Below are 23,291 nucleotides of genomic sequence, written 5' to 3'. Positions count from 1 at the left end.
GGTCGTGTCAGGCGGTCGTGTCAGGCAGTCGTGTCAGGACGGTCGTGTCAGGACGGTCGTGTCAGGCGGTCGTGTCAGGACGGTCATGTCAGGCGGTCGTGTCAGGACGGTCGTGTCAGGCGGTCGGGTCAGGACGGTCAGGACGGTCGTGTCAGGACGGTCGTGTCAGGCGGTCGGGTCAGGACGGTCAGGACGGTCGTGTCAGGACGGTCGTGTCAGGCGGTCGTGTCAGGCGGTCGTGTCAGGACGGTCGTGTCAGGACGGTCAGGACGGTCGTGTCAGGACGGTCGTGTCAGGACGGTCAGGCGGTCGTGTCAGGCGGTCGTGTCAGGACGGTCGTGTCAGGCGGTCTTGTCAGGACGGTCGTGTCAGGACGGTCGTGTCAGACGGTCGTGTCAGGCGGTCGTGTCAGGACGGTCGTGTCAGGCGGTCGTGTCAGGACGGTCGTGTCAGGACGGTTGTGTCAGGACGGTCAGGACGGTCGTGTCAGGCGGTCGTGTCAGGCGGTCGTGTCAGGACGGTCGTGTCAGGACGGTCAGGACGGTCGTGTCAGGACGGTCGTGTCAGGCGGTCGTGTCAGGACGGTCGTGTCAGGTGGTCGTGTCAGGACAGTCGTGTCAGGACGGTCAGGACGGTCGTGTCAGGTGGTCGTGTCAGGTGGTCGTGTCAGGCGGTCGTGTCAGGACGGTCGTGTCAGGACGGTCGTGTCAGGCGGTCAAGTCAGGACGGTCGTGTCAGGACGGTCGTGTCAGGACGGTCGTGTCAGGCGGTCGTGTCAGGACGGTCATGTCAGGCGGTCGTGTCAGGACGGTCGTGTCAGGCGGTCGGGTCAGGACGGTCAGGACGGTCGTGTCAGGACGGTCGTGTCAGGCGGTCGTGTCAGGACGGTCGTGTCAGGACGGTCGTGTCAGGCGGTCTTGTCAGGACGGTCGTGTCAGGACGGTCAGGACGGTCGTGTCAGGTGGTCGTGTCAGGTGGTCGTGTCAGGCGGTCGTGTCAGGACGGTCAGGACGGTCGTGTCAGGCGGTCGTGTCAGGACGGTCGTGTCAGACGGTCGTGTCAGGACGGTCGTGTCAGGACGGTCAGGCGGTCGTGTCAGGCGGTCGTGTCAGGACGGTCGTGTCAGGCGGTCTTGTCAGGACGGTCGTGTCAGGACGGTCGTGTCAGGCGGTCGTGTCAGGCGGTCGTGTCAGGCGGTCGTGTCAGGACAGTCCTCCACGTGACAGACGTGACGTACAGTAGATGAAAACGTTTTACTGTCAGCGACGCACGTTCTTGTTGAACGTCAGTAATAGATTTCGAGCGGCTTGAGTCCGACTTGTTGCAGATAATCCTAATCCCACATCAAAGCTCCTTTTGTTTGGATTTAATCTCCTCCAGCTCAGAACTTCACACAAACTGACTGTACTAACATTTCCCTGCCTTTGATTGACTGAATGTGTGCATTTTGTGAATGTGCGCGTTTTGTAAATGCGCGCGTTTTGTAAATAAGTGCGTTTTCTGAATGTGCGCGTTTTGTAAATGCGCGCGTTTTGTAAATAAGTGCGTTTTCTAAATGTGCGTGTTTTGTAAATGCGTGCGTTTTCTGAATGCACGCGTTTTCTGAATGCGCGCGTTTTGTGCGCGTTTTGTGAATGTGCGCGTTTTGTAAATGTGCGCGTTTTGTAAATGTGTGTTTTGTTAATGTGTGTGTTTTGTTAATGTGTGTGTTTTGTAAATGTGTGTGTTTTGTAAATGTGTGTTTTGTTAATGTGTGTGTTTTGTTAATGTGTGTGTTTTGTAAATGTGTGTTTTGTTAATGTGTGTGTTTTGTTAATGTGTGTGTTTTGTTAATGTGTGTGTTTTGTAAATGTGTGTTTTGTTAATGTGTGTGTTTTGTAAATGCGTGTTTTGTTAATGTGTGTGTTTTGTTAATGTGTGTGTTTTGTAAATGCGTGTTTTGTTAATGTGTGTGTTTTGTTAATGTGTGTGTTTTGTAAATGCGTGTTTTGTTAATGTGTGTGTTTTGTAAATGTGTGTGTTTTGTAAATGTGTGTTTTGTTAATGTGTGTGTTTTGTAAATGTGCGCGTTTTGTAAAAGTGTGTTTTGTTAATGTGTGTGTTTTGTTAATGTGTGTGTTTTGTTAATGTGTGTGTTTTGTAAATGCGTGTTTTGTTAATGTGTGTGTTTTGTTAATGTGTGTGTTTTGTTAATGTGTGTGTTTTGTAAATGCGTGTTTTGTTAATGTGTGTGTTTTGTAAATGTGTGTGTTTTGTAAATGTGTGTTTTGTTAATGTGTGTGTTTTGTAAATGTGTGTGTTTTGTAAATGTGTGTTTTGTTAATGTGTGTGTTTTGTTAATGTGTGTGTTTTGTAAATGCGTGTTTTGTTAATGTGTGTGTTTTGTAAATGTGTGTGTTTTGTAAATGTGTGTTTTGTTAATGTGTGTGTTTTGTAAATGTGTGTGTTTTGTAAATGTGTGTGTTTTGTAATGTGTGCCTTTTTGTAATTGTCTGCGTTTTTCCAAATGTGTGCATTTTGTAAATGCGTGCGTTTTGTAAATGTGTGTTTTGTAAATGTGTGTTTTGTTAATGCGTGCGTTTTGTAAATGTATGTGTTTTGTAATGTGTGTGTTTTGTTCTGCACAGGTCTGCCAGAGTCGCTCAGCATCTACTTCACAGGTAAATCTAGCTTTTAACATCTCATTTAAACTCTGGTCCATTTCTAACGCAGATTTTTTGATATTTGAATTGGTTTTATCTGGAATTTCAGTTGCAGAAATTTGCAATTTTCTCAGTTTAATCAAAACTTTCACAGTTTAAATATTCAACGCGTCAATTTCAAGCCTTAAAAGTGTGAAATTTGTCATGAAAAGAATTTCCACAGCAACGATTTAATATTCAGATTCAATTTTGCACTTGATTGTTGAAAGTGAGTTCTTGAAATTTTTGCATTGAATATTTAAAAGGCACATTTTTCATTATGAATCTGTTTTTTTCATTTTATTTTTTTCATTTCTGTTGTTTTGTTTCTATGTTCAAAAAATCATTTTTCACAAATAGTGAAAAATGATTTAAAATAATGTAAATTCAGCCACTGCAATTCACAATAGAAAAAAAGTCAATGGGAAAAATTCGACAGCGTTTGAAATTCAATACGTTTTATATATATGTACTATACTTTGAAGCCAAATTATATATTAATGGTGATGATTTATTGAGTTGAGATATTTTTAAAGAAAGTACAACACATTTTTTATTAGAATCTTTGAAAGGATCATGTGGATTTGGCTTTTGGATTTGTATTTTCTGGTTCTGTGGCTCTAAACCTCTGTCCACTGGAAGCACCTGTCGACGTGTTGTTCATCACACGCTTCCGTCTGGAACACTTTTCACCACCGCAGAGCTGCTTTTAACACTCAGCCGCTCTCATCATCACAGAAACACTTCCAAAGGTCAACGACAAGTCAAATGTATTTTTTTCACCGCGGCAAAGGTCAACGAGCGGCGCCATGTTCAGAAATATCTCTGTCGCTTTCAGCCTAAAGAAAAATCCATACGATGATTCACTTTACAATCACGGCAAAGCATTCATGTCTTTACATTCACTTAATATACAGTAACACTTTATAATAACTACAAACACTTCATAATTCATAGTGAACAAATAGTTGACTAAGCACGATTCAGGCTTAGTCATCTCTTAAGTAAAATACTCTAACACCTAATTCCTAATCTTAACCCGAACCTAATCTTAGTTAAGTGGTTAGTAAAACTGAACCATGCTTAATAAACTAGTTGTTCATTAGGAGGTAATTCTTTGCTCATGCTTTGTTGAGGTAAAAGACGGCGTGGTTATTGGTTATTAGAAAGTGGAAGTCTTTATATCAGCTGCACTTAGTGAAAAATGAATAAAGAGTTAATTTGTAGTGAACAAATAGTTTACTAAGCATGATTCAGGCTGATGAGACAAACTGAGAAGAAGAAGGAGGAGGAAGAAGAAGAAGGAGGAAACGGAGGAAGAGGAAGAAGGAGAAAAAGGAGAAGGAAGAGGAGGAAGAAGAAGAGGAAGAAGGAGAAAAAGGAGAAGGAAGAGGGAGGAGGAAGAAGAAGAAGAGGAAGGAGGAAGAAGGAGAAAAAGGAGGAGGAAGAAGAAGAATGAGAAAAAGGAGGAGGAAGAAGAGGAAGAAGAGGAGGGAGAAGGGGGAGAGGAGGGATAAGGACGGGAATGGCAACAATGTTTGAAGAAAATGTCCCTTGGCCACACCCACAAGTGTCCTCGTCGTCCCGGGCCGGACAGAAACTGGAAGGACTTCTACAACAGGATTATGACGCTCAGAATGACGGACGAACGGACTCGGGCTGGACTTTCTTCTCTCTCATCCTCGGCCCAGCACAAAAAAAAACACTTTCAATCTACAGACGCCTTTCCCGACCTCGAGTCCTGAGGCCGACCGTGAGTCCTGGACGCCGCGTCGTTACGGTCGAAGCGGATGTAGAGAGTCTGGAGGACACACGGCGCTTTGTTCTCCACCGCTGACATTGACGTTGATGTTTGGAGGACGCTCTGGGCTGCGACTGACCGGCTCATGCTCGTTTAAAAGTTTCCTCATCGACAGCGGATACTTACAGTCTGAGTCCGGCTTAGCGACTGTTGCTAATGCGCGAAACCTAATTCTTAACCTTAAATAAGTCTGTACTGAGCTTGAATCATGCTTAGTCAACTATACGTGTACTTTATTAGGTCTTTGCTCATGCTTCGTTAAGGCAAGTTAGTTCCCATGTAGTTATAAGAAAGGGATAAACGTTTGCAAAGTCGTGTTAAAAGTCCTCATCGAGCGTGTGAAGCGTCTGGTGTTGTCTTTTCGATATTTGTCGACGTGTAAAAGTGGCTTCTGAGCTAAAGGCTAGCTTTAAATAGCCGTTAGCGATGTTGTAATTCTGATGAGAATCTAGTTCAAGTTCAAGTTCTCTTTGTTTGTCCCACTCGGGGAGTTCGTTCTGCAGAAACACACAAAAAAGACACTTTAAACAGACAAAAAACTATGAATATACTAAATATCAAAGACAAATAACCCTCAAAATACAATCAGACAAAGGAAGTCAGTGTGAATGCCATTATGTAAGAGGAACCAGGAGCTCTACAGCGCCGCCTACAGGGCAAGAGCTCAGACGAATGAAACTAAACGTCCAAGTTCAGAAATATGAAAGTCTCTTTGCCACACCCAAAAGTGTCCTTGTCATCCCGGGCCAGACAGAAAGCAGACTTCTACAACAGGATGATGAGGCTCAGAATGACGGACGGACTCGGGACTGGAGCGTCCAGAAGTTTGGATAAAACACGTACAAATGACATTGGCCTATAATTAGTCAGAACTGCTGGCCCCGCCTCCTTTTAACAGAAGTAGAACAAAAGCCGATGGAATGTCTTTGGTTTTGAGTGAAATATTGCTGCAAGATCCTGTGCTATCTTCAAAAGGTTCTATCAAGGCTTCTCTGTGATCTGAGGCTGTTCGGTTTGAACGCTCAGATTACGTCTCGCTTCTGTAAAGTCGTGCTTGAGCTTCATCAGACGTGGAATAAGATTCATGCCTCAGCGTTCAGTGCCAAAATAACATCGAGAAACGCGTCGAGAATGCTAAGGAAAGAGTATCCTTCACTACGCGCAATCTTTGAAGGAAGCAACAGATTTAAATACAGATTCAGAGAGTCGGACACGTTTTACTCTTTGTTTTCTTCATTCCGCTGCATTTGTTCTTCCTGGGCAGGTGGACTCGACCCACACAAACATTTTATTGGGTCGTGCAACAGTATGTGGAATGAGACCATAAAATGAAACCTAATCTCATGTTTTTAGAGCCTTATGCACTTCATGGGCCGTAAAAGGTGCAACATTAAAAGGTTCTACTCTACTCTAAGGGGCACGTGTTAAAAAGGGTTCATTAGCGTTTCGAGGCCTCACTTTAACACAAGCGTAGCGAGAACCTGAGAGAGTTTATTCACTTTCCAGAGCGTGTTTGCAGATCGTTTCAGGTTGTCGGCGGCGACGGACGAACAACACTCAGATTCTGCCTTTTCGATTGCTCGTCCGTCTGAAAACACGGCGATCAGCTGATGCGCGGCGTCTTTCTCGCCCCTTCACGCTGCATTACGGGCACGTGTTTATTTACAATCTGCATAAAGCCGTCCTTCATTATTTGTATAGACCGCTTTGTGCAAATGGGAAATAAACATGCCCACGCCAGCTCCATTTATCTAACGAGACGGTGCCGCACACACTCGCCTCAGCAGGAGAGACGCTTTCTGTACCAGGCCTGTGACCAGCTTTACCGTATTTTCCCGACTATAAGTTGCACCTTTTTTCATAGTTTTGGCCGGGGCACGACTTATACTCCAGAGTGACTTCTATGTGATATTATTAGTTATTTTCACACTGGCAACCACAAGAGGGCGCTCTAGGCTCTGAGCGACGCAGAAGAAGAATCTGCACTTCTTCTTTCTCTGGAGTTTGTGGAGTTGTTTAGAAGTGACACAGAGGAAGAAGAATTCAATGGATTTAGTGATTTGGGGTAAAACTGATGCTTTGCTAAACTTGTTAGCATGTTCTTTATGCTATAGCTATCTGAATAACTTACGTTAACATACCAGACACTTATGTAGCTGAAGGTGTTAGCGTTAGCATACGTCATGTAGCTGAAGGTGTTAGCGTTAGCATACGTCATATAGCTGAAGGTGTTAGCGTTAGCATACGTCATGTAGCTGAAGGTGTTAGCGTTAGCATACGTCATGTAGCTGAAGGTGTTAGCGTTAGCATACGTCATGTAGGTGAAGGTGTTAGCGTTAGCATACGTCATGTAGCTGAAGGTGTTAGCATACGTCATGTAGCTGAAGGTGTTAGCGTTAGCATACATCATGTAGCTGAAGGTGTTAGCATTAGCATACGTCATGTCGCTGAAGGTGTTAGCGTTAGCATACGTCATGTAGCTGAAGGTGTTAGCGTTAGCATACGTCATGTAGCTGAAGGTGTTAGCATACGTCTTGTAGCTGAAGGTGTTAGCGTTAGCATACGTCATGTAGCTGAAGGTGTTAGCATTAGCATACGTCATGTCGCTGAAGGTGTTAGCGTTAGCATACGTCATGTAGCTGAAGGTGTTAGCGTTAGCATACGTACACCTATTCACCATGTTCTCTCATCTGTTATTATTTTAAACTGCATTTCAAGATGAAATGTTTGTTCTTGGTCCTAGATTTTATCAAATAAGTTTCCCCAAAAATGCGACTTATACTCCAGTGCGACTTATATATGTTTTTTTCTTCTCTATTTTGTATGTTTTGGCTGGTGCGACTTATACGCCGGAAAATACGGTATATGCAGTCAAAAAGAAACAAAGTGGAACTATCATTGCATTTGGATAAACACCTGGAACCTCAGAAGTTAGAGAACGTCCCGTGCGTCTGAGGTTAAATCTGATTTGTTCACTTTTTAATGTCTTCTAAAATAACATTATCAATCGTCTGACCTTCCACTTCCTCTACATCCTTTATTTTTCCCGTTTCATCATTGACAAAATGGTGATGAAAGGCTCATTAACGAGACGCGCAACGTTTGGGGGACGATCAAACAAACAAGAATCAATCTAAAAGCGACGCGCCCGTCCCGGAGACGCCCGCCACGCTGCCAATGTCGAATAAATATGTGCGTCTGGAGTTTGGTCACAAACAACGCGTGGTTTTGGGGAATTTTCATAGTTCTACACGACACAACGACCATGACCGGAGTCGTTACGGAAGAGAACGTATGACGCACGTTTGTTAAGATCCAATCAGTCGAAGTGGGCTCTTAACACTGATTAATAGTCTCAAAACCTTTTAAAGTCATCACAACTTGTATTTAGCCAGTGCCAGTTCAGATCTCCGCACATAATGAGTTCAGATTAGTTAATGAACCATCACAACGACTTTAAACAAGGTCAAATGTTCCTTAGTTCTGCTTTAACCACATCATTTTGCCAACACAAAGTTCCCTTTTCCGAGGCAATCCAGCACTTCTGAGTAAAATCGGGTTTGATCTTGTGTTAATAATTGCATTCGGAGCTTCTGTAAGTGTCGGTGTTTGAGGAGCTACGGAGCCACCACATGACATCATGAGGTGGGGACTCTGAACGGGCGGGATCACCAAACGCTCGTGACATATGTCCAGAACGCGGCTCAAAGCTAAAAACATGTCGGGGCGTTTGAAATGTTTAACGTCATTTTAAACAGTCATCGTTGAGACCAAATTAAATACCAATCACCGTATTTTCTGGAGTATAAGTCGCACCAGCCAAAAAATGCATAATAGAGAAGAAAAAAAACATATTTAAGTCGTACTGGAGAATGAAATGCGGTTGCAAGTGTGAAAATAACAAATAATATCACATATAAGTCGCTCCGGAGTATAAGTATATAAGTATAAATATTAGTATAAGTCGCACCCCGGCCAAAACTATGAAAAAAGGTGCAACTTATAGTCCAGAAAATACGGTACTGTTTGAAGCATCTGAAAGAATAGGCACATTTCGTTAATGGCCGCTCGATGGTCCGAGGTTGAAGTGTCTCGACGATGAAGTGTTTTAGCGACGCAGAAATGTTACGGTCAAGAGGATATTCTAATCTAGACGGACGCAAACAACGCAGCGAAAAACTGAAAAGAGTTCGAACGTTCAGGAGATCGTTTTGGCTTCGACCTCGGCGATTCAACTCGAGGCAAAAACGTGGAAAAAACACAACCTACTGTATTTTCTGGAGTATAAGTCGCACCAGCCAAAAAATGCATAATAGAGAAGAAAAAAACATATTTAAGTCGCACTGGAGTGTGAAATGCGGCTGGAAGTGTGAAAATAACAAATAATATCACATATAAGTCGCTCCAGAGTATAAGTATATAAGTATAAATATAAGTATAAGTTGCACCCCGGCCAAAACTATGACAAAAGTTGCGACTTATAGTCCAGAAAATACGTTTTTTCTATCCACGAGGAAAAACATGCAGTGAAAACGGGTCGAACTGGCAACGCTGCAAAGTCAAAGTTTGCGTCGCGGTCGAGACGTTTCTCCCGTCGCGCTTATCGAATAGTTCGTCCCCGATTCGGACGTCTCGCAGAACGAATCTCTGCGTCGCTGCTCGGCGTCTGCGCTCTCCGAGATACGCCCGCGCTAACCGGCTGGCGTCCCGGTCTCCTTTTGCTTTTATAGCAGTTTCTATCATTTTGAAGCGCGGTCGTAATGGAGCTAATCCATCAGCGGGAAAATGAGCCAAATGTTTCCCCGTCTGCTTTTCCAATGAGACGTTGCGCCGTTCGCTCATTAAACGCGCCATAACTCATCCGCCGCCGTTACGAGACCGTTCGCCGTTTTATAAAAAGTCGTTTTTCCTCAAATTCTCTGCCAAATCAACAAGTTTTTAGCCGTGTTAGAATAAGTATTTGTTCATTAATGTGTGTCGGCTGGATATTCCTTCAACAAATAACGTAAAATGTACTTTGTGTGTGTTTTTAGCCGTGTTCTTACTTTCTTTTCTTGTCAAAAACACACCCGGAGCTTGTTCTGTCATTTCTGTTCACAAGGTCCTCTCGCTCCGTTTCAATCTCCCCCGCGATCGTAACGTTTCCCGCTCTTTTGTGTCGCAGTGTCGGACGGCGAGCACACGACTCCGGAGATGGACTTTGCCATCCTGGTCCTGTCCAATCACCAGCAGCCGCCCGTCTTCCAGGTCCTGGACCCCGCGGTGGAGGTCGGCGTGGGCGGACAGGCCACCATCGGTGAGGGGGGCGGGGCACTGCTGAGGGGGGCGGGGCACTGCTGCTGGTTTCCAACAAATGTATTTTCGTCCGATCTTTCCCAACACGAAAATGACTTCTAATTCAAACTGAAGTCGTCTCTGGAACTTTAAGGACGATAAACAAACGTCTGGACTCTTTGTGGAGTCGGGACACGTCTATAATTTTGCCTCGCACGTCGGATTTAGCCCAATTATGTGGAAGTGTATATGTTTTTGTTTATATGACTCTGCGGTTGTGTGACTGCGTTTGTGCAACTCTGCGGTTGTGCGACTCTTGTGTGACTCTGCGTTTGCGGTTGTTGTATGACTCTGCGGTTTTTGTGTGACTCTGCGGTTGTTGTGTGACTCTGCGGTTGTTGTGTGACTCTGAGGTTGTTGTGTGATTCTGCAGTTGTTGTGTGACTCTGCGGTTGTTGTGTGACTCTGAGGTTGTTGTGTGACTCTGCGGTTGTTTGTGACTCTGCGGTTGTTGTGTGACTCTGCGGTTGTTGTTTGACTCTGCGGTTGTTTGTGACTCTGCGGTTGTTGTGTGACTCTGCGGTTGTTGTGTGACTCTGCGGTTGTTTGTGACTCTGCGGTTGTTGAGCAACTCTGCGGTTGTTGTGCGACTGCGGTTGTTGTGCGACTCTGCGGTTGTTGAGTGACTCTGCGGTTGTTGTGCGACTCTGCGGTTGTTGTGCGACTCTGCGGTTGTTGAGCGACTCTGCGGTTGTTGAGCGACTCTGCGGTTGTTGAGCGACTCTGCGGTTGTTGAGCAACTCTGCGGTTGTCGTGTGACTCTGCGGTTGTTGTGCGACTCTGCGGTTGTTGTGTGACTCTGCGGTTGTTGTGTGACCATGAGGTTGTTGAGCGACTCTGCGGTTGTTGTGCGACTCTGCGGTTGTTGAGCGACTCTGCGGTTGTTGAGCAACTCTGCGGTTGTCGTGTGACTGCGGTTGTTGTGAGACTCTGCGGTTGTTGTGCGACTCTGCGTTGTTGTGCGACTCTGCGGTTGTTGTGTGACTCTGCGGTTGTTGTGTGACTATGAGGTTGTTGTGTGACTCTGCGGTTGTTGTGTGACCATGAGGTTGTTGTGTGACTCTGCGGTTGTTGTATGACTCTGCGGTTGTTGTGTGACCAAGAGGTTGTTGTGCAACTCTGAGGTTTTTGTGTGACTCTGAGGTTGTTGTGTGACTCTGCGGTTGTTGTGTGACTCTGCGGTTGTTGTGTGACTCCCGCGTTTGTCGTGTGACTCTGCAGTTGTTGTGTGACTCTGCAGTTGTTGTGTGACTCTGCAGTTGTCGTGTGACTCTGCAGTTGTTGTGTGACTCTGCAGTTGTTGTGTGACTCTGCGGTTGTTGTGTGACTCCCGCGTTTGTCGTGTGACTCTGCAGTTGTTGTGTGACTCTGCGGTTGTTGTGTGACTCCCGCGTTTGTCGTGTGACTCTGCAGTTGTTGTGTGACTCTGCGGTTGTTGTGTATTTTCGTCTGATCTTCCCCAACACAAAAATGTCTTCTAACTCAAACTGAAGTCGTCTCTGGAACTTTAAGGACGATAAACAAACGTCTGGACTCTTTGTGGAGTCGGGACACGTCTATAATTTTGCCTCGCACGTCGGATTTAGCCCGATTATGATGAAGTGTATATTTTCTGTCGAGTGGAGATTCTGACTGACGGACTGCGGAGACGTTATTGAGCCTGACAGGTTTTCACAGCTGAAGTCACTTTCTCTGGAAATGAGATTGAAGGACGTGTAATAAAGTATAAAAAGATGAGGCGGGATCCATATGAAAGGATTATTCTTTTCGTGTGTGAGGTTGTAGTTTAGTTCTTTATTACGGAAACAGAAACAGATCTATTAAAATCATTATTACAAACTTCAGAATAGTTGATTGGACTGGAAATAAGTGGTTTATTGCTTGATATTTATATATTTTACGCGCCCAAGAGCTTCGTTGTCTTTTATAGAAGTTTGTAAAATGACTTAAATTGAACCTTTTATGAATTATTAGCTTCAGTTTATTTTAATTGCATAAAACATCAAGCCGGTAATAAACAACAACAACAACAACAACATGAGGCAGTGACTCAAAGCTCCAGCGGAAGAAAAGCTCCAAAAATAAATATTAATCAGCGGAAGTTTTGACTAATAAAATGTAAGAAAATTGGTTTTGAGTTTGACTAAAGAGATCAAAATGATTCCTCCTGCAGATTCATCTTGAAACAAGAAAATAATAAGAGATAAAAGCAAAGTCTGAGGCACGTTATTGGTTCATAATGACATTTAAACTTCCAGGGAATTAATTAGAAATAAGACAAAGACGTAACGCAATAAATCTAACCAAAAAGAGCCAAAGCGTGAGATGAGTCCCTGATTTCCCGGTGTGTGTGTTTGTGTGTGTGTTTGTGTGTGTGTGTGTGTGTGTGTTTGTGTGTGTGTTTGTGTGTGTGTGTGTGTGTTTGTGTGTGTGTGTGTGTCTTTGTGTGTGTGTGTGTGTGTGTGTGTGTGTGTGTAGTTGTGCAACTCTATGTGTGACTCTGTGTGACTCTGCGGTTGTTGTGTGACTGCGGTCGTGGTTTTGTGACTGCGGTTGTGCGGCTCTGCGTTTGTTGTGTGACTCTGCGTTTGCAGTTGTGCGACTTTGCGGTTGTGCGACTCTTGTGTGACTCTGCAGTTGTGCGACTTTGCCGTTGTTGTGTGACTCTGCGTTTGTGGTTTGTGGCTCTGCGGTTGTGCGACTCTTGTTTGACTCTGCGGTTGTTGTGCGACTCTGCGTTTGTGTGTGACTTTGCGTTTGCGGTTGTGCGACTCTGCGGTTGTTGTGTGACTCTGCGATTGTGTGACTCTGCGTTTGCGGTTGTGTGACTCTGCAGTTGTTGTGTGACTCTGCGGTTGTTGTGTGACTCTGCGGTTGTTGTGTGACTCTGCGGTTGTTGTGTGACTGCGTTTTTTTGTGACTGCATTTGTGTGACTCTGCGGTTGTGTGACTCTGCGGTTGTTGTGTGACTCTGCGGTTGTGTGACTCTGCGGTTGTTGTACGACTCTGTGGTTGTTGTGTGACTCTGCGTTTGTGTGACTCTGCGGTTGTTGTACGACTCTGTGGCTGTTGTGTGACTCTGCGTTTGCGGTTGTGCGTCCACAGGAGGTCAGCTTCTGGCCGTGAGCGACGCCGACACGGCTCCAGACGAGCTGGAGTTCGAGTTGACGGAGGCTCCTGTTCACGGGGAGCTGATCCGGACGGACACGCAGCGCCGGATGGACAAAGGTGAGAGACACACGCCGATCGCCACGGCAACCACGCCACGAGTCGCTCCGATCGCCACTGCTAACGGGCAGCGAGACGAGCCACGTCTAGTGCGCGGGGGATGAAGTTTACGCCACTAACGTTTGCGCAACTCGGTTCAGTTTGGGAAATGTGCGACTTTAGTGAACTGAAAATTGATAGCGAAAACTGCAGATTCCACGTCGTGTAGCTGTGCCACGCCCTCCGCAGAGCTTACTCGGGCCGTAGTCTCTTCTCCGGATCGAGCTGCGAAGGTCGGAACGCTCCAAACCGGAAAGAGAACGCGAACGGAGTACCGTATTTTCTGGACTATAAGTCGCACCTACTACTTTACTTTTTTTAAATTTTGTCTTTAATGTTTTTTTCAATTTCTTGTGTATATATACAATAAAAACACGGAATAAAATAATAACACTAATAATAATGCAAAAATAAATACTCACAAATAAAATAAAGGTGCAGTACGTCCAAAGTTGATCAATGTCCATTTCCAAATTTAATCCGAAAGTATTTTTTTTCCATTTGTCTGATGTTTATGACCATTTCTGTCCAGTCCTTTGATCGTCGTGAGGTTTGTGTCGTCCACTTCTTTGTAATGACCGTTTCCCTGTCGACAATAGTGCGTTCCAAAAGTATCCATCTACTGTGTCTGTCGCAGGAGTTCAGAGACCCAAACACACAGCTCCAAACAAAGGCAAAAACAGTTGTTCAAAGTACTTTTTCATAACTTTTTTCCAATCCTTTATACGATCAGGATTAAGAAAAACTCACTGAGATGAAAACTCTCTTTTCCAACCGAGTCCTGGCCAGGTGGCAGCAGCACAAATCAAAAATGACACCGACGTCGAGCGAGGACTTTACAGGGTTTAATTAAAACCGCCGAGTCCTTCAGGCGAAATGAGCTCCTTTAGCTGCAGCGGTGAAAACGAGTCCGGCGAGCACGGATTATACGCTCCGAGGGGCTTTCGCTCTGGTCCACGCGCCGGTAGAAAAGTTAGAAGAGTCCGAGCCAAGAGGTCAGCGACTCCAGCGGTCGAGGGAACGTGAGGACCTCGACCGGTTTGAGAGCGGAACGAGCGACGAGCGAGGGAGTCAAAGGCTCCACGGAACGGCGTGTCCGAGGCCTGGACAAAGACGAGGCTCGGTGTAAGCGTTTGTACCGACTCTTGGACGGATGAAGTCAAAGAAAGTGAGCGACACCTCGTCATGACTGTGCCATTTACGTGAAAGGCATCAAATACGTAACGATGCTGCGCACTGACTCTCTTTGATACCGTATTTTCCGGACTAAAAGTTAAGTTATGCGACTTATATGTGATATAATTTGTTATTTTCACACTGACAACCACAAAAGGGCGCTCTAGGCTCTGAGCGACGCAGAGGAAGAATCTGCACTTCCTCTTCCTCTTCTAGAAGTGAAACAGAGGAAGAAGAATTCAGTGGATTTAGTGATTTGGGGTAAAACTGATGCTTTGCTAAACTTGTTAGCATGTTCTTTATGCTATAGTTCTCTGAATAACTGTTCATATGTTACGTTAACATACCAGACACTTACCACAGGTCTGTCTGTGCCTCATGTAGCTGAAGGTGTTAGCGTTAGCATACGTCATGTAGCTGAAGGTGTTAGCGTTAGCATACGTCATGTAGCTGAAGGTGTTAGCGTTAGCATACGTCATGTAGCTGAAGGTGTTAGCGTTAGCATACGTCATATAGCTGAAGGTGTTAGCGTTAGCATACGTCATGTAGCTGAAGGTGTTAGCGTTAGCATACGTCATGTAGCTGAAGGTGTTAGCGTTAGCATACGTCATGTAGCTGAAGGTGTTAGCGTTAGCATACGTCATGTAGCTGAAGGTGTTAGCGTTAGCATACGTTATGTAGTTGAAGGTGTTAGCGTTAGCGTACTTCATGTAGCTGAAGGTGTTAGCGTTAGCGTACGTCATGTAGCTGAAGGTGTTAGCATTAGCGTACGTCATGTAGCTGAAGGTGTTAGCGTTAGCATACGTCATGAAGCTGAAGGTGTTAGCGTTAGCGTACGTCATGTAGCTGAAGGTGTTAGCGTTAGCCTACGTCATGTAGCTGAAGGTGTTAGCGTTAGCGTACGTCATGTAGCTGAAGGTGTTAGCGTTAGCGTACGTCATGTAGCTGAAGGTGTTAGCATTAGCATACGTCATGTAGCTGAAGGTGTTAGCGTTAGCATACGTCATGAAGCTGAAGGTGTTAGCGTACGTCATGTAGCTGAAGGTGTTAGAGTTAGCATACGTCATGTAGCTGAAGGTGTTAGCGTTAGCATACGTCATGTAGCTGAAGGTGTTAGCGTTAGCATACGTCATGTAGCTGAAGGTGTTAGCATTAGCATACGTCATGTAGCTGAAGGTGTTAGCGTTAGCATACGTCATGTAGCTGAAGGTGTTAGCGTTAGCATACGTACACCTATTCACCATGTTCTCTCTATTATTATTTTAAAATGTCTGTTCTTGGTCTTGGATTTTATCAAGTACATTTCCCCCAAAAAATGCGATGTTTTTTTCTTCTATATGATGCATTTTTTGGCTGGTACAACTTATAGTCCAGAAAATACGGTAGTTGACTTCTCGAGGTTTGGCTTTCACTCTGTCACTGAAACGGCGAGAGCAGAACACGATTATGACCCTCGTGTTGGAGGAGAAACATCTGGAAGTCGATCTGACGTGAACCAAACAACAGAAGTCCATCTGCACTTCTGCTTTCAGATCAATTGTGATGTTGGCCCCAAATGAGGACATTTATTTGAGAAACTCTCTGTGCGGCAGCGAGGAGACGATAAGAAACACAGAAAATAAGTATAAAACATTTACTTTACAAATACAGAGTGAGACCAGGCTGGTGGTGGTGGAGTTCATGTCAGGGTCAGATGGAACCGGTCAGTTTAACATTCATGAACATGTTTCTGTGAAGCTGCTGCTTTATCTGTGGTTTATACAATTATTTCTCTTGTGTTTAGTCACTATTTTCCTTGTTCTTAGCTAGTGGAAGTTTCAAAGATCCTATCGATTAAAAGTGCGTTCACATGCGCTTTAATAACCCGGTTATGACCTGTTATGACCGCCTCCTAGTGATGCATAGCCACGTAATACTATGCAAACTAGCATTAGCATTAGCATTAGCAGCTAACGACCTGAAACAAACAACTCCGCCTCAGTCCGGAGTGACCTCTGTAAGTCCACTGGTCTCTCCTGACCACAGTCACACACCTCTGGACAAACGGGGTCTTTGTGGGCGTGGCAGAAGAGGAACAGCCCACAGTGAGCATGCAGCGTTTGTCCTCCAGATGGCAGCGTTCGTCCTCCAGATGGCAGCGTTCGTCCTCCAGATGGCAGTAGAGCGTGTGACATCACTTCAAACCCCTCCTCTCTTCTCCAGGTGACGTCTTCTCGTTCGGCGACGTCACCCGCAGCATCCTGCTCTACCGCCACGGCGGCCGCTCGCTCCTCGACGACCACATCGCCGTCTCCGTGAGCGACGGCATCTCCATGGCGACAACGGTGGTGGCGGTCGCCGTGATCGGCGCCGGTGGCAACGGGCCGGAGCGGGACCCACGCGCGGCGCTGTCCCTGCAGGTGACGGAGAGGAGCAGCACGGTGCTACGGCGCCACCACCTGGCCTACACGGTGAGGAACCTTCTGTGCCCGTGTGACGGTGTAGATCGTTATCCAGGTGTAGCTCGTTGTCCAGGTTTAGATCGTTGTCCAGGTGTAGATCCTTGTCCAGGTGTAGATCGATGTCCAGGTTTAGATCGTTGTCCAGGTGTAGATCATTGTCCATGTGTAGATCGTTGTTTTACAGGTGTAGATCGTTGTCCAGGTGTAGATCATTGTCAAGGTGTATATCGTTGTCCAAGTGTAGATCGTTGTCCAGGTGTTGATAATTGTCCAGGTGTAGCTCATTGTCCAGGTGTAGATCATTGTCCAGGTGTAGATTGTTGTCAAGGTGTAGATCGTTGTCCAAGTGTAGATCCTTGTCCAGGTGTAGATTGTCCTCCAGGTGTAGATCATTGTCCAGGTGTAGATCATTGTCCAGGTGTAGATCATTGTCCAGGTGTAGATTGTTGTCAAGGTGTAGATCCTTGTCCAAGTGTAGATCCTTGTCCAGGTGTAGATTGCTGTCAAGGTGTAGATCGTTGTCAAGGTGTAGCTAGTTGTCCAGGTGTAGATCATTGTCCAGGTGTAGATCGTTGTCCAGGTGTAGCTCGTTGTCCAGGTTTAGATCGTTGTCCAGGTGTAGATCCTTGTCCAGGTGTAGATCGATGTCCAGGTTTAGATCGTTGTCCAGGTGTAGATCATTGTCCATGTGTAGATCGTTGTTTTACAGGTGTAGATCGTTGTCCAGGTGTAGATCATTGTCAAGGTGTATATCGTTGTCCAAGTGTAGATCGTTGTCCAGGTGTTGATAATTGTCCAGGTGTAGCTCATTGTCCAGGTGTAGATCATTGTCCAGGTGTAGATTGTTGTCAAGGTGTAGATCGTTGTCCAAGTGTAGATCCTTGTCCAGGTGTAGATTGTCCTCCAGGTGTAGATCATTGTCCAGGTGTAGATCATTGTCCAGGTGTAGATCATTGTCCAGGTGTAGATTGTTGTCAAGGTGTAGATCCTTGTCCAAGTGTAGATCCTTGTCCAGGTGTAGATTGCTGTCAAGGTGTAGATCGTTGTCAAGGTGTAGCTAGTTGTCCAGGTGTAGATCATTGTCCAGGTGTAGATCGTTGTCCAGGTGTAGCTTGTTGTCCAGGTGTAGCTCGTTGTCCTGGTGTAGATCGTTGTCCAGGTGTAGATCATTGTCCAGGTGTAGATCATTGTCCAGGTGTAGATTGTTGTCAAGGTGTAGATCCTTGTCCAAGTGTAGATCCTTGTCCAGGTGTAGATTGTCCTCCAGGTGTAGATCATTTTCCAGGTGTAGATCATTGTCCAGGTGTTGATCATTGTCCAGGTGTAGATCGTTGTCCAGGTGTAGCTCGTTGTCCAGGTGTAGATCTTTGTCCAGGTGTAGATAATTGTCCAGGTGTAGATCGTTGTCCAGGTGTAGTTTGTTGTCCAGGTGTAGCTCATTGTCCAGGTGTAGATCGTTGTCCAGGTGTAGATCATTGTTCAGTTGTAGATTTTTGTCCAGGTGTAGATTGTCCTCCAGGTGTAGATCCTTGTCCAGGTGTAGGTCGTTGTCCAGGTGTAGATTGTCCTCCAGGTGTAGATCGTTGTCCAGGTGTAGATCATTGTTCAGTTGTAGATTTTTGTCCAGGTGTAGATTGTCCTCCAGGTGTAGATCCTTGTCCAGGTGTAGGTCGTTGTCCAGGTGTAGATTGTCCTCCAGGTGTAGATCGTTGTCCAGGTGTAGATCATTGTCCAGGTGTAGATCGTTGTCCAGGTGTAGCTTGTTGTCCAGGTGTAGCTCGTTGTCCTGGTGTAGATCGTTGTCCAGGTGTAGATCATTGTTCAGTTGTAGATTATTGTTCAGGTGTAGATCCTTGTCCAGGTGTAGATCGTTGTCCAAGTGTAGATCCTTGTCCAGGTGTAGATTGTCCTCCAGGTGTAGATCATTTTCCAGGTGTAGATCATTGTCCAGGTGTTGATCGTTGTCCAGGTGTAGATCGTTGTCCAGGTGTAGCTCGTTGTCCAGGTGTAGATCGTTGTCCAGGTGTAGATAATTGTCCAGGTGTAGATCGTTATCCAGGTGTAGTTTGTTGTCCAGGTGTAGCTCGTTGTCCAGGTGTAGATCATTGTTCAGTTGTAGATTTTTGTCCAGGTGTAGATTGTCCTCCAGGTGTAGATCCTTGTCCAGGTGTAGATCCTTGTCCAGGTGTAGATTGTCCTCCAGGTGTAGATCCTTGTCCAGGTGTAGGTAGTTGTCCAGGTGTAGATCCCTGTCCAGGTGTAGACCGTTGTTGTCCAGGTGTAGCTCCTTGTCCAGGTGTAGATCCTTGGCCAGGTGTAGATTGTCCTCCAGGTGTAGATCCTTGTCCAGGTGTAGATCCTTGTCCAGGTGTAGATTGTCCTCCAGGTGTAGATTGTCTTCCAGGTGTAGATTGTCCTCCAGGTGTAGATTGTCTTCCAGGTGTAGATTGTCCTCCAGGTGTAGGTCCTTGTCCAGGTGTAGGTCGTTGTCCAGGTGTAGGTCGTTGTCCACCTCTCACACGTTGTAGTGACCAGCTCGGTTTTGTCCCCCTCCTTCGCGCCCGCACCGCTGCAGGACGACGTGTCCCCGGACGCTCAGATCCGTGTCCAGCTGGTGTCCGTGCCCATGTACGGGATCCTGACCCGCTCGGAGACGCCGCAGAAGCACGAGGAGCTGCAGGAGTACTCGTCCTTCAGCATGGACGACATCAACCAGCAGCGCGTCAGGTACGTTGAGACGCCCGCACGACCACGAGTCCCGCGGTCAGAGCCAAGACGAGCGCTCATTCACAAAGAGTAACAACGTACGAAAGTATATGTACAATACTTAGTCTATAGGACAGTTTAGACGAGACATTTGACTAAAACACAATCATATTTCAGATTTGACTCAACATTTTGCCCGTTTTTCCCAGTTTGATCCGTTTGTGTAAAGTTTATCATTGTACTTCCTGGTTGGACGTGAGCACAGATATGTCATAGAGGTGATTCCACAGCCGTTACCATAGCAACCAGACTGTAAACAAGAGCCAAACTCCACATAAATGACACAACAGTTCTGATCTGACACAATAAGACCATAAAACACCTTTATTTAGTCCAACCATGGTTTAAACTGTCTCTGTGTCGCACACTGATGACATCACACTGATGACATCACAGAGGGATTCAGCTCCACTTTCTGTTGTTTTAAACTCAGATTTTTCAACATTTCTTCACAAAGTGACACTTAACAGAAGTAAAACTGTAATAAACACTGTAATACACACTAAAGACTTTGTCCTTCACGACGTTTGAGAGTGAAAAGTCAAAAGTCCCGCTCGGTTTCGGCTTCAGGGTTATTTTCCCGCACTTTTACGGAGACATTCTGACTCTGAGTTCAGTCCAACATATGAAGCGACTAAAGGCCCAAACCGCCGTGTCCACGTGTCGCTCTGCGGTTCAGACGCGCTCCACATCCACAGAGGCGCGACTTTCCCCACAATGGATCGTCCTTCACCGCGAACGAATAAACGTGCAGCGCGCGCTCGGCTTCAGCCTGATAAACAACTACGTTTAGACATTTGGGTTAAATCTAGTACTTCTGGTTCTTTCTTCTGGTTTCTTTTTGTGGAAAACAGTTTAATGCCTTTCACGAAACCATTGATACCAGGGTTTTGTAAGGCCGAAAAAAGTACTAAATCAGGGCTAAACCAGGTCTAAACCAGGGTTAAACTAGACCTAAACCAGGTCTAAACCAGGTCTAAACCAGGAGTAGACCAGGACTAAACCAGAACTAAACCAGGACTAAACCAGGACTAAACCAGGACTAAACCAGGACTAAACCAGGACTAAACCAGGACTAAACCAGGACTAAACCAGAACTAAACCAGGACTAAACCAGGACTAAACCAGAACTAAACCAGGACTAAACCAGGACTAAACCAGGACTAAACCAGAACTAAACCAGGACTAAACCAGGACTAAACTAGACCTAAACCAGGTCTAAACCAGGTCTAAACCAGGAGTAGACCAGGACTAAACCAGAACTAAACCAGGACTAAACCAGGACTAAACCAGGACTAAACCAGGACTAAACCAGAACTAAACCAGGACTAAACCAGGACTAAACCAGGACTAAACCAGGACTAAACCAGGTCTAAACCAGGACTAAACTAGGATTAAACTAGAACTGAACTAAACCAGGTCTAAACCAGGACTAAACCAGAACTAAACCAGGTCTAAACCAGGACTAAACCAGGACTAAACCAGAACTAAACCAGGACTAAACCAGGACTAAACCAGGACTAAACCAGGACTAAACCAGGACTAAACCAGAACTAAACCAGAACTAAACCAGGACTAAACCAGGACTAAACCAGAAATAACTACATTTAGACCTTTTGGTTAAATGTTATACTTAGTTTATCAGCTGAACAGGTTTTGCTCGGTCTGAATCGTGCGTTTTGTTCCGTTGGACGTTTGTTTTTGTCAAACTCGTTTGTCAGCAGCGTTTTCCCGTGTAAATCCAAAGTGGTTAAACGCTCTCTCTCTTCGACCTTGTGGCCGCGTCCCGCCGAGAGACGTTTGAATTGTATTTTTGAGTTTTCGTTTGCGGAAAAGACTTTGTAAATATTGGAAGTGAGCGTTTCCGCGGCGACAGAGGAGACGTGATGTTTGTGAGACGCACTCAGGATCAGGAGGATTAGTCTGAGCGAAAGGAGGCGCCGCCATCGTGATGTTGAGGCTCGTGTTGGGCCGTCGCAGTGAGCGGAAAAACACGGGAAACAACACGGGAGGTTTACGCCAGATGCCCCGACAGCAGCCAATGAAACATGCAGTTTGAACCTTTGGTCGTTTAGTCATTTAGTCTTTTAGTCTTTTAGTTTGTTAATCGAGCGATGGAGTCTTCGTCGATTAATCCTTTTATTTAGATTATAACGAAGCCTGTTTTTTGTATATTTATATGAAAAACGACAGATTAAACTCACGATTCACTGGTTTATTTTGTCTTTAAACATTTTATTTATTTATTTGTTTATTGGGATTTTCCTGCATTTCAGTTTTATCATTTATTGTGATATTGCACTTCAAAATGTGTTAATGTGACAGGCCGAAAAAAGGACTAAACCAGGACTAAACTAGGTCTGAATCAGGGCTAAACCAGGTCTAAACCAGGGCTAAACCAGAACTAAACTAGGAATAAACCAGGACTAAACCAGGGCTAAACTAGGTCTGAACCAGGACTATACCAGGACTAAACCAGGACTAAACCAGGACTAAACCAGGACTAAACCAGGTCTAAACCAGGACTGAACCAGGAATAAACCAGGACTAAACCAGGACTAAACCAGGAATAAACCAGGACTAACACACGACTCGCCTGGAGCCACATTCCGTTGCCGTCGGTGACGCCATCGCTCTGCTGCAGGTACATCACGTCCGTGGAGACCGGGAGCCAGCCCATCACCGACATCTTCCACTTCACGGTCTCGGACGGCGACAACAACCGCCTGGACGGCCAGATGTGCACCATCACCATCAGCTCGGCCGTGCGGCGCCCCCCGGAGGTTGCCGTGCGCTCCGGCGTCCAGGTGAGACCCAACCTATGTGCGAAGAGCCAAAACAGATGCCGCGCGGAAGAAGTGTGGAAGGCATGAAATGTGCGTAAACCAGGTCTAAACCAGGTCTAAACAAGGTCTAAACCAGGTCTAAACAAGGTCCAAACCAGGTCTAAACCAGGTCCAAACCAGGTCTAAACCAGGTCTAAACCAGGTCGAAACCAGGTCTAAACCAGGTCTAAACCAGGTCCAAACCAGGTCTAAACCAGGTCCAAACCAGGTCTAAACCAGGTCTAAACCAGGTCCAAACCAGGTCTAAACCAGGTCTAAACCAGGTCCAAACCAGGTCTAAACCAGGTCTAAACCAGGTCCAAACCAGGACTAAACCGGGTCTAAACAAGGTCTAAACCAGGTCTAAACCAGGTCCAAACCAGGTCTAAACCAGGTCTAAACCAGGTCTAAACCAGGACTAAACCAGGACTAAACCAGGTCTAAACAAGGTCTAAACCAGGTCTAAACCAGGTCTAAACCAGGTCCAAAGCAGGTCTAAACCAGGTCTAAACCAGGTCTAAACCAGGTCTAAACAAGGTCTAAACCAGGTCTAAACCAGGTCTAAACCAGGTCCAAACCAGGTCTAAACCAGGTCTAAACCAGGTCTAAACCAGGACTAAACCAGGTCTAAACCAGGTCTAAACAAGGTCTAAACCAGGTCTAAACCAGGACTAAACCAGGTCTAAACCAGGTCTAAACAAGGTCTAAACCAGGTCTAAACCAGGTCTAAACCAGGTCCAAAGCAGGTCTAAACCAGGTCTAAACCAGGTCTAAACCAGGTCTAAACCAGGTCTAAACCAGGTCTAAACCAGGTCTAAACCAGGTCTAAACCAGGACTAAACCAGGTCTAAACCAGGTCTAAACCAGGTCTAAACCAGGTCTAAACCAGGTCCAAACAAGGTCTAAACCAGGTCCAAACAAGGTCTAAACCAGGTCTAAACCAGGTCTAAACCAGTGCTTGATATTTGTCCTTTAATGTCAGTTACATGCCTGTTACATG

At 45.7% G+C, this 23,291-nt stretch overlaps 1 protein-coding gene across 1 annotated transcript in view; it reads left to right on the top strand.

Annotated features, from left to right (window-relative positions):
* fras1 (Fraser extracellular matrix complex subunit 1) overlaps positions 1–23,291 on the top strand; it is a gene marked incomplete at its 5' end in the record, with an annotated part of 267,524 nt that overhangs the window by 163,003 nt on the left and 81,230 nt on the right. The window contains 6 exons of the mRNA XM_072432991.1: positions 2,628–2,660; positions 9,647–9,778; positions 12,922–13,044; positions 16,462–16,709; positions 19,276–19,427; positions 22,111–22,273. Coding sequence (XP_072289092.1) covers positions 2,628–2,660; positions 9,647–9,778; positions 12,922–13,044; positions 16,462–16,709; positions 19,276–19,427; positions 22,111–22,273 — 851 coding nt within the window. The remainder of the gene's footprint in view (positions 1–2,627; positions 2,661–9,646; positions 9,779–12,921; positions 13,045–16,461; positions 16,710–19,275; positions 19,428–22,110; positions 22,274–23,291) is intronic.

This window comes from Eucyclogobius newberryi, unplaced genomic scaffold (assembly GCF_026437365.1).
Source record: "Eucyclogobius newberryi isolate DKJ021-1_F unplaced genomic scaffold, fEucNew1.0.hap1 SCAF_6, whole genome shotgun sequence".
In the NCBI taxonomy this organism is placed as follows: domain Eukaryota; kingdom Metazoa; phylum Chordata; class Actinopteri; order Gobiiformes; family Gobiidae; genus Eucyclogobius; species Eucyclogobius newberryi.
Note: the sequence above shows the minus strand (reverse complement) of the source record. Positions and strands in the feature narration are given on the sequence as shown.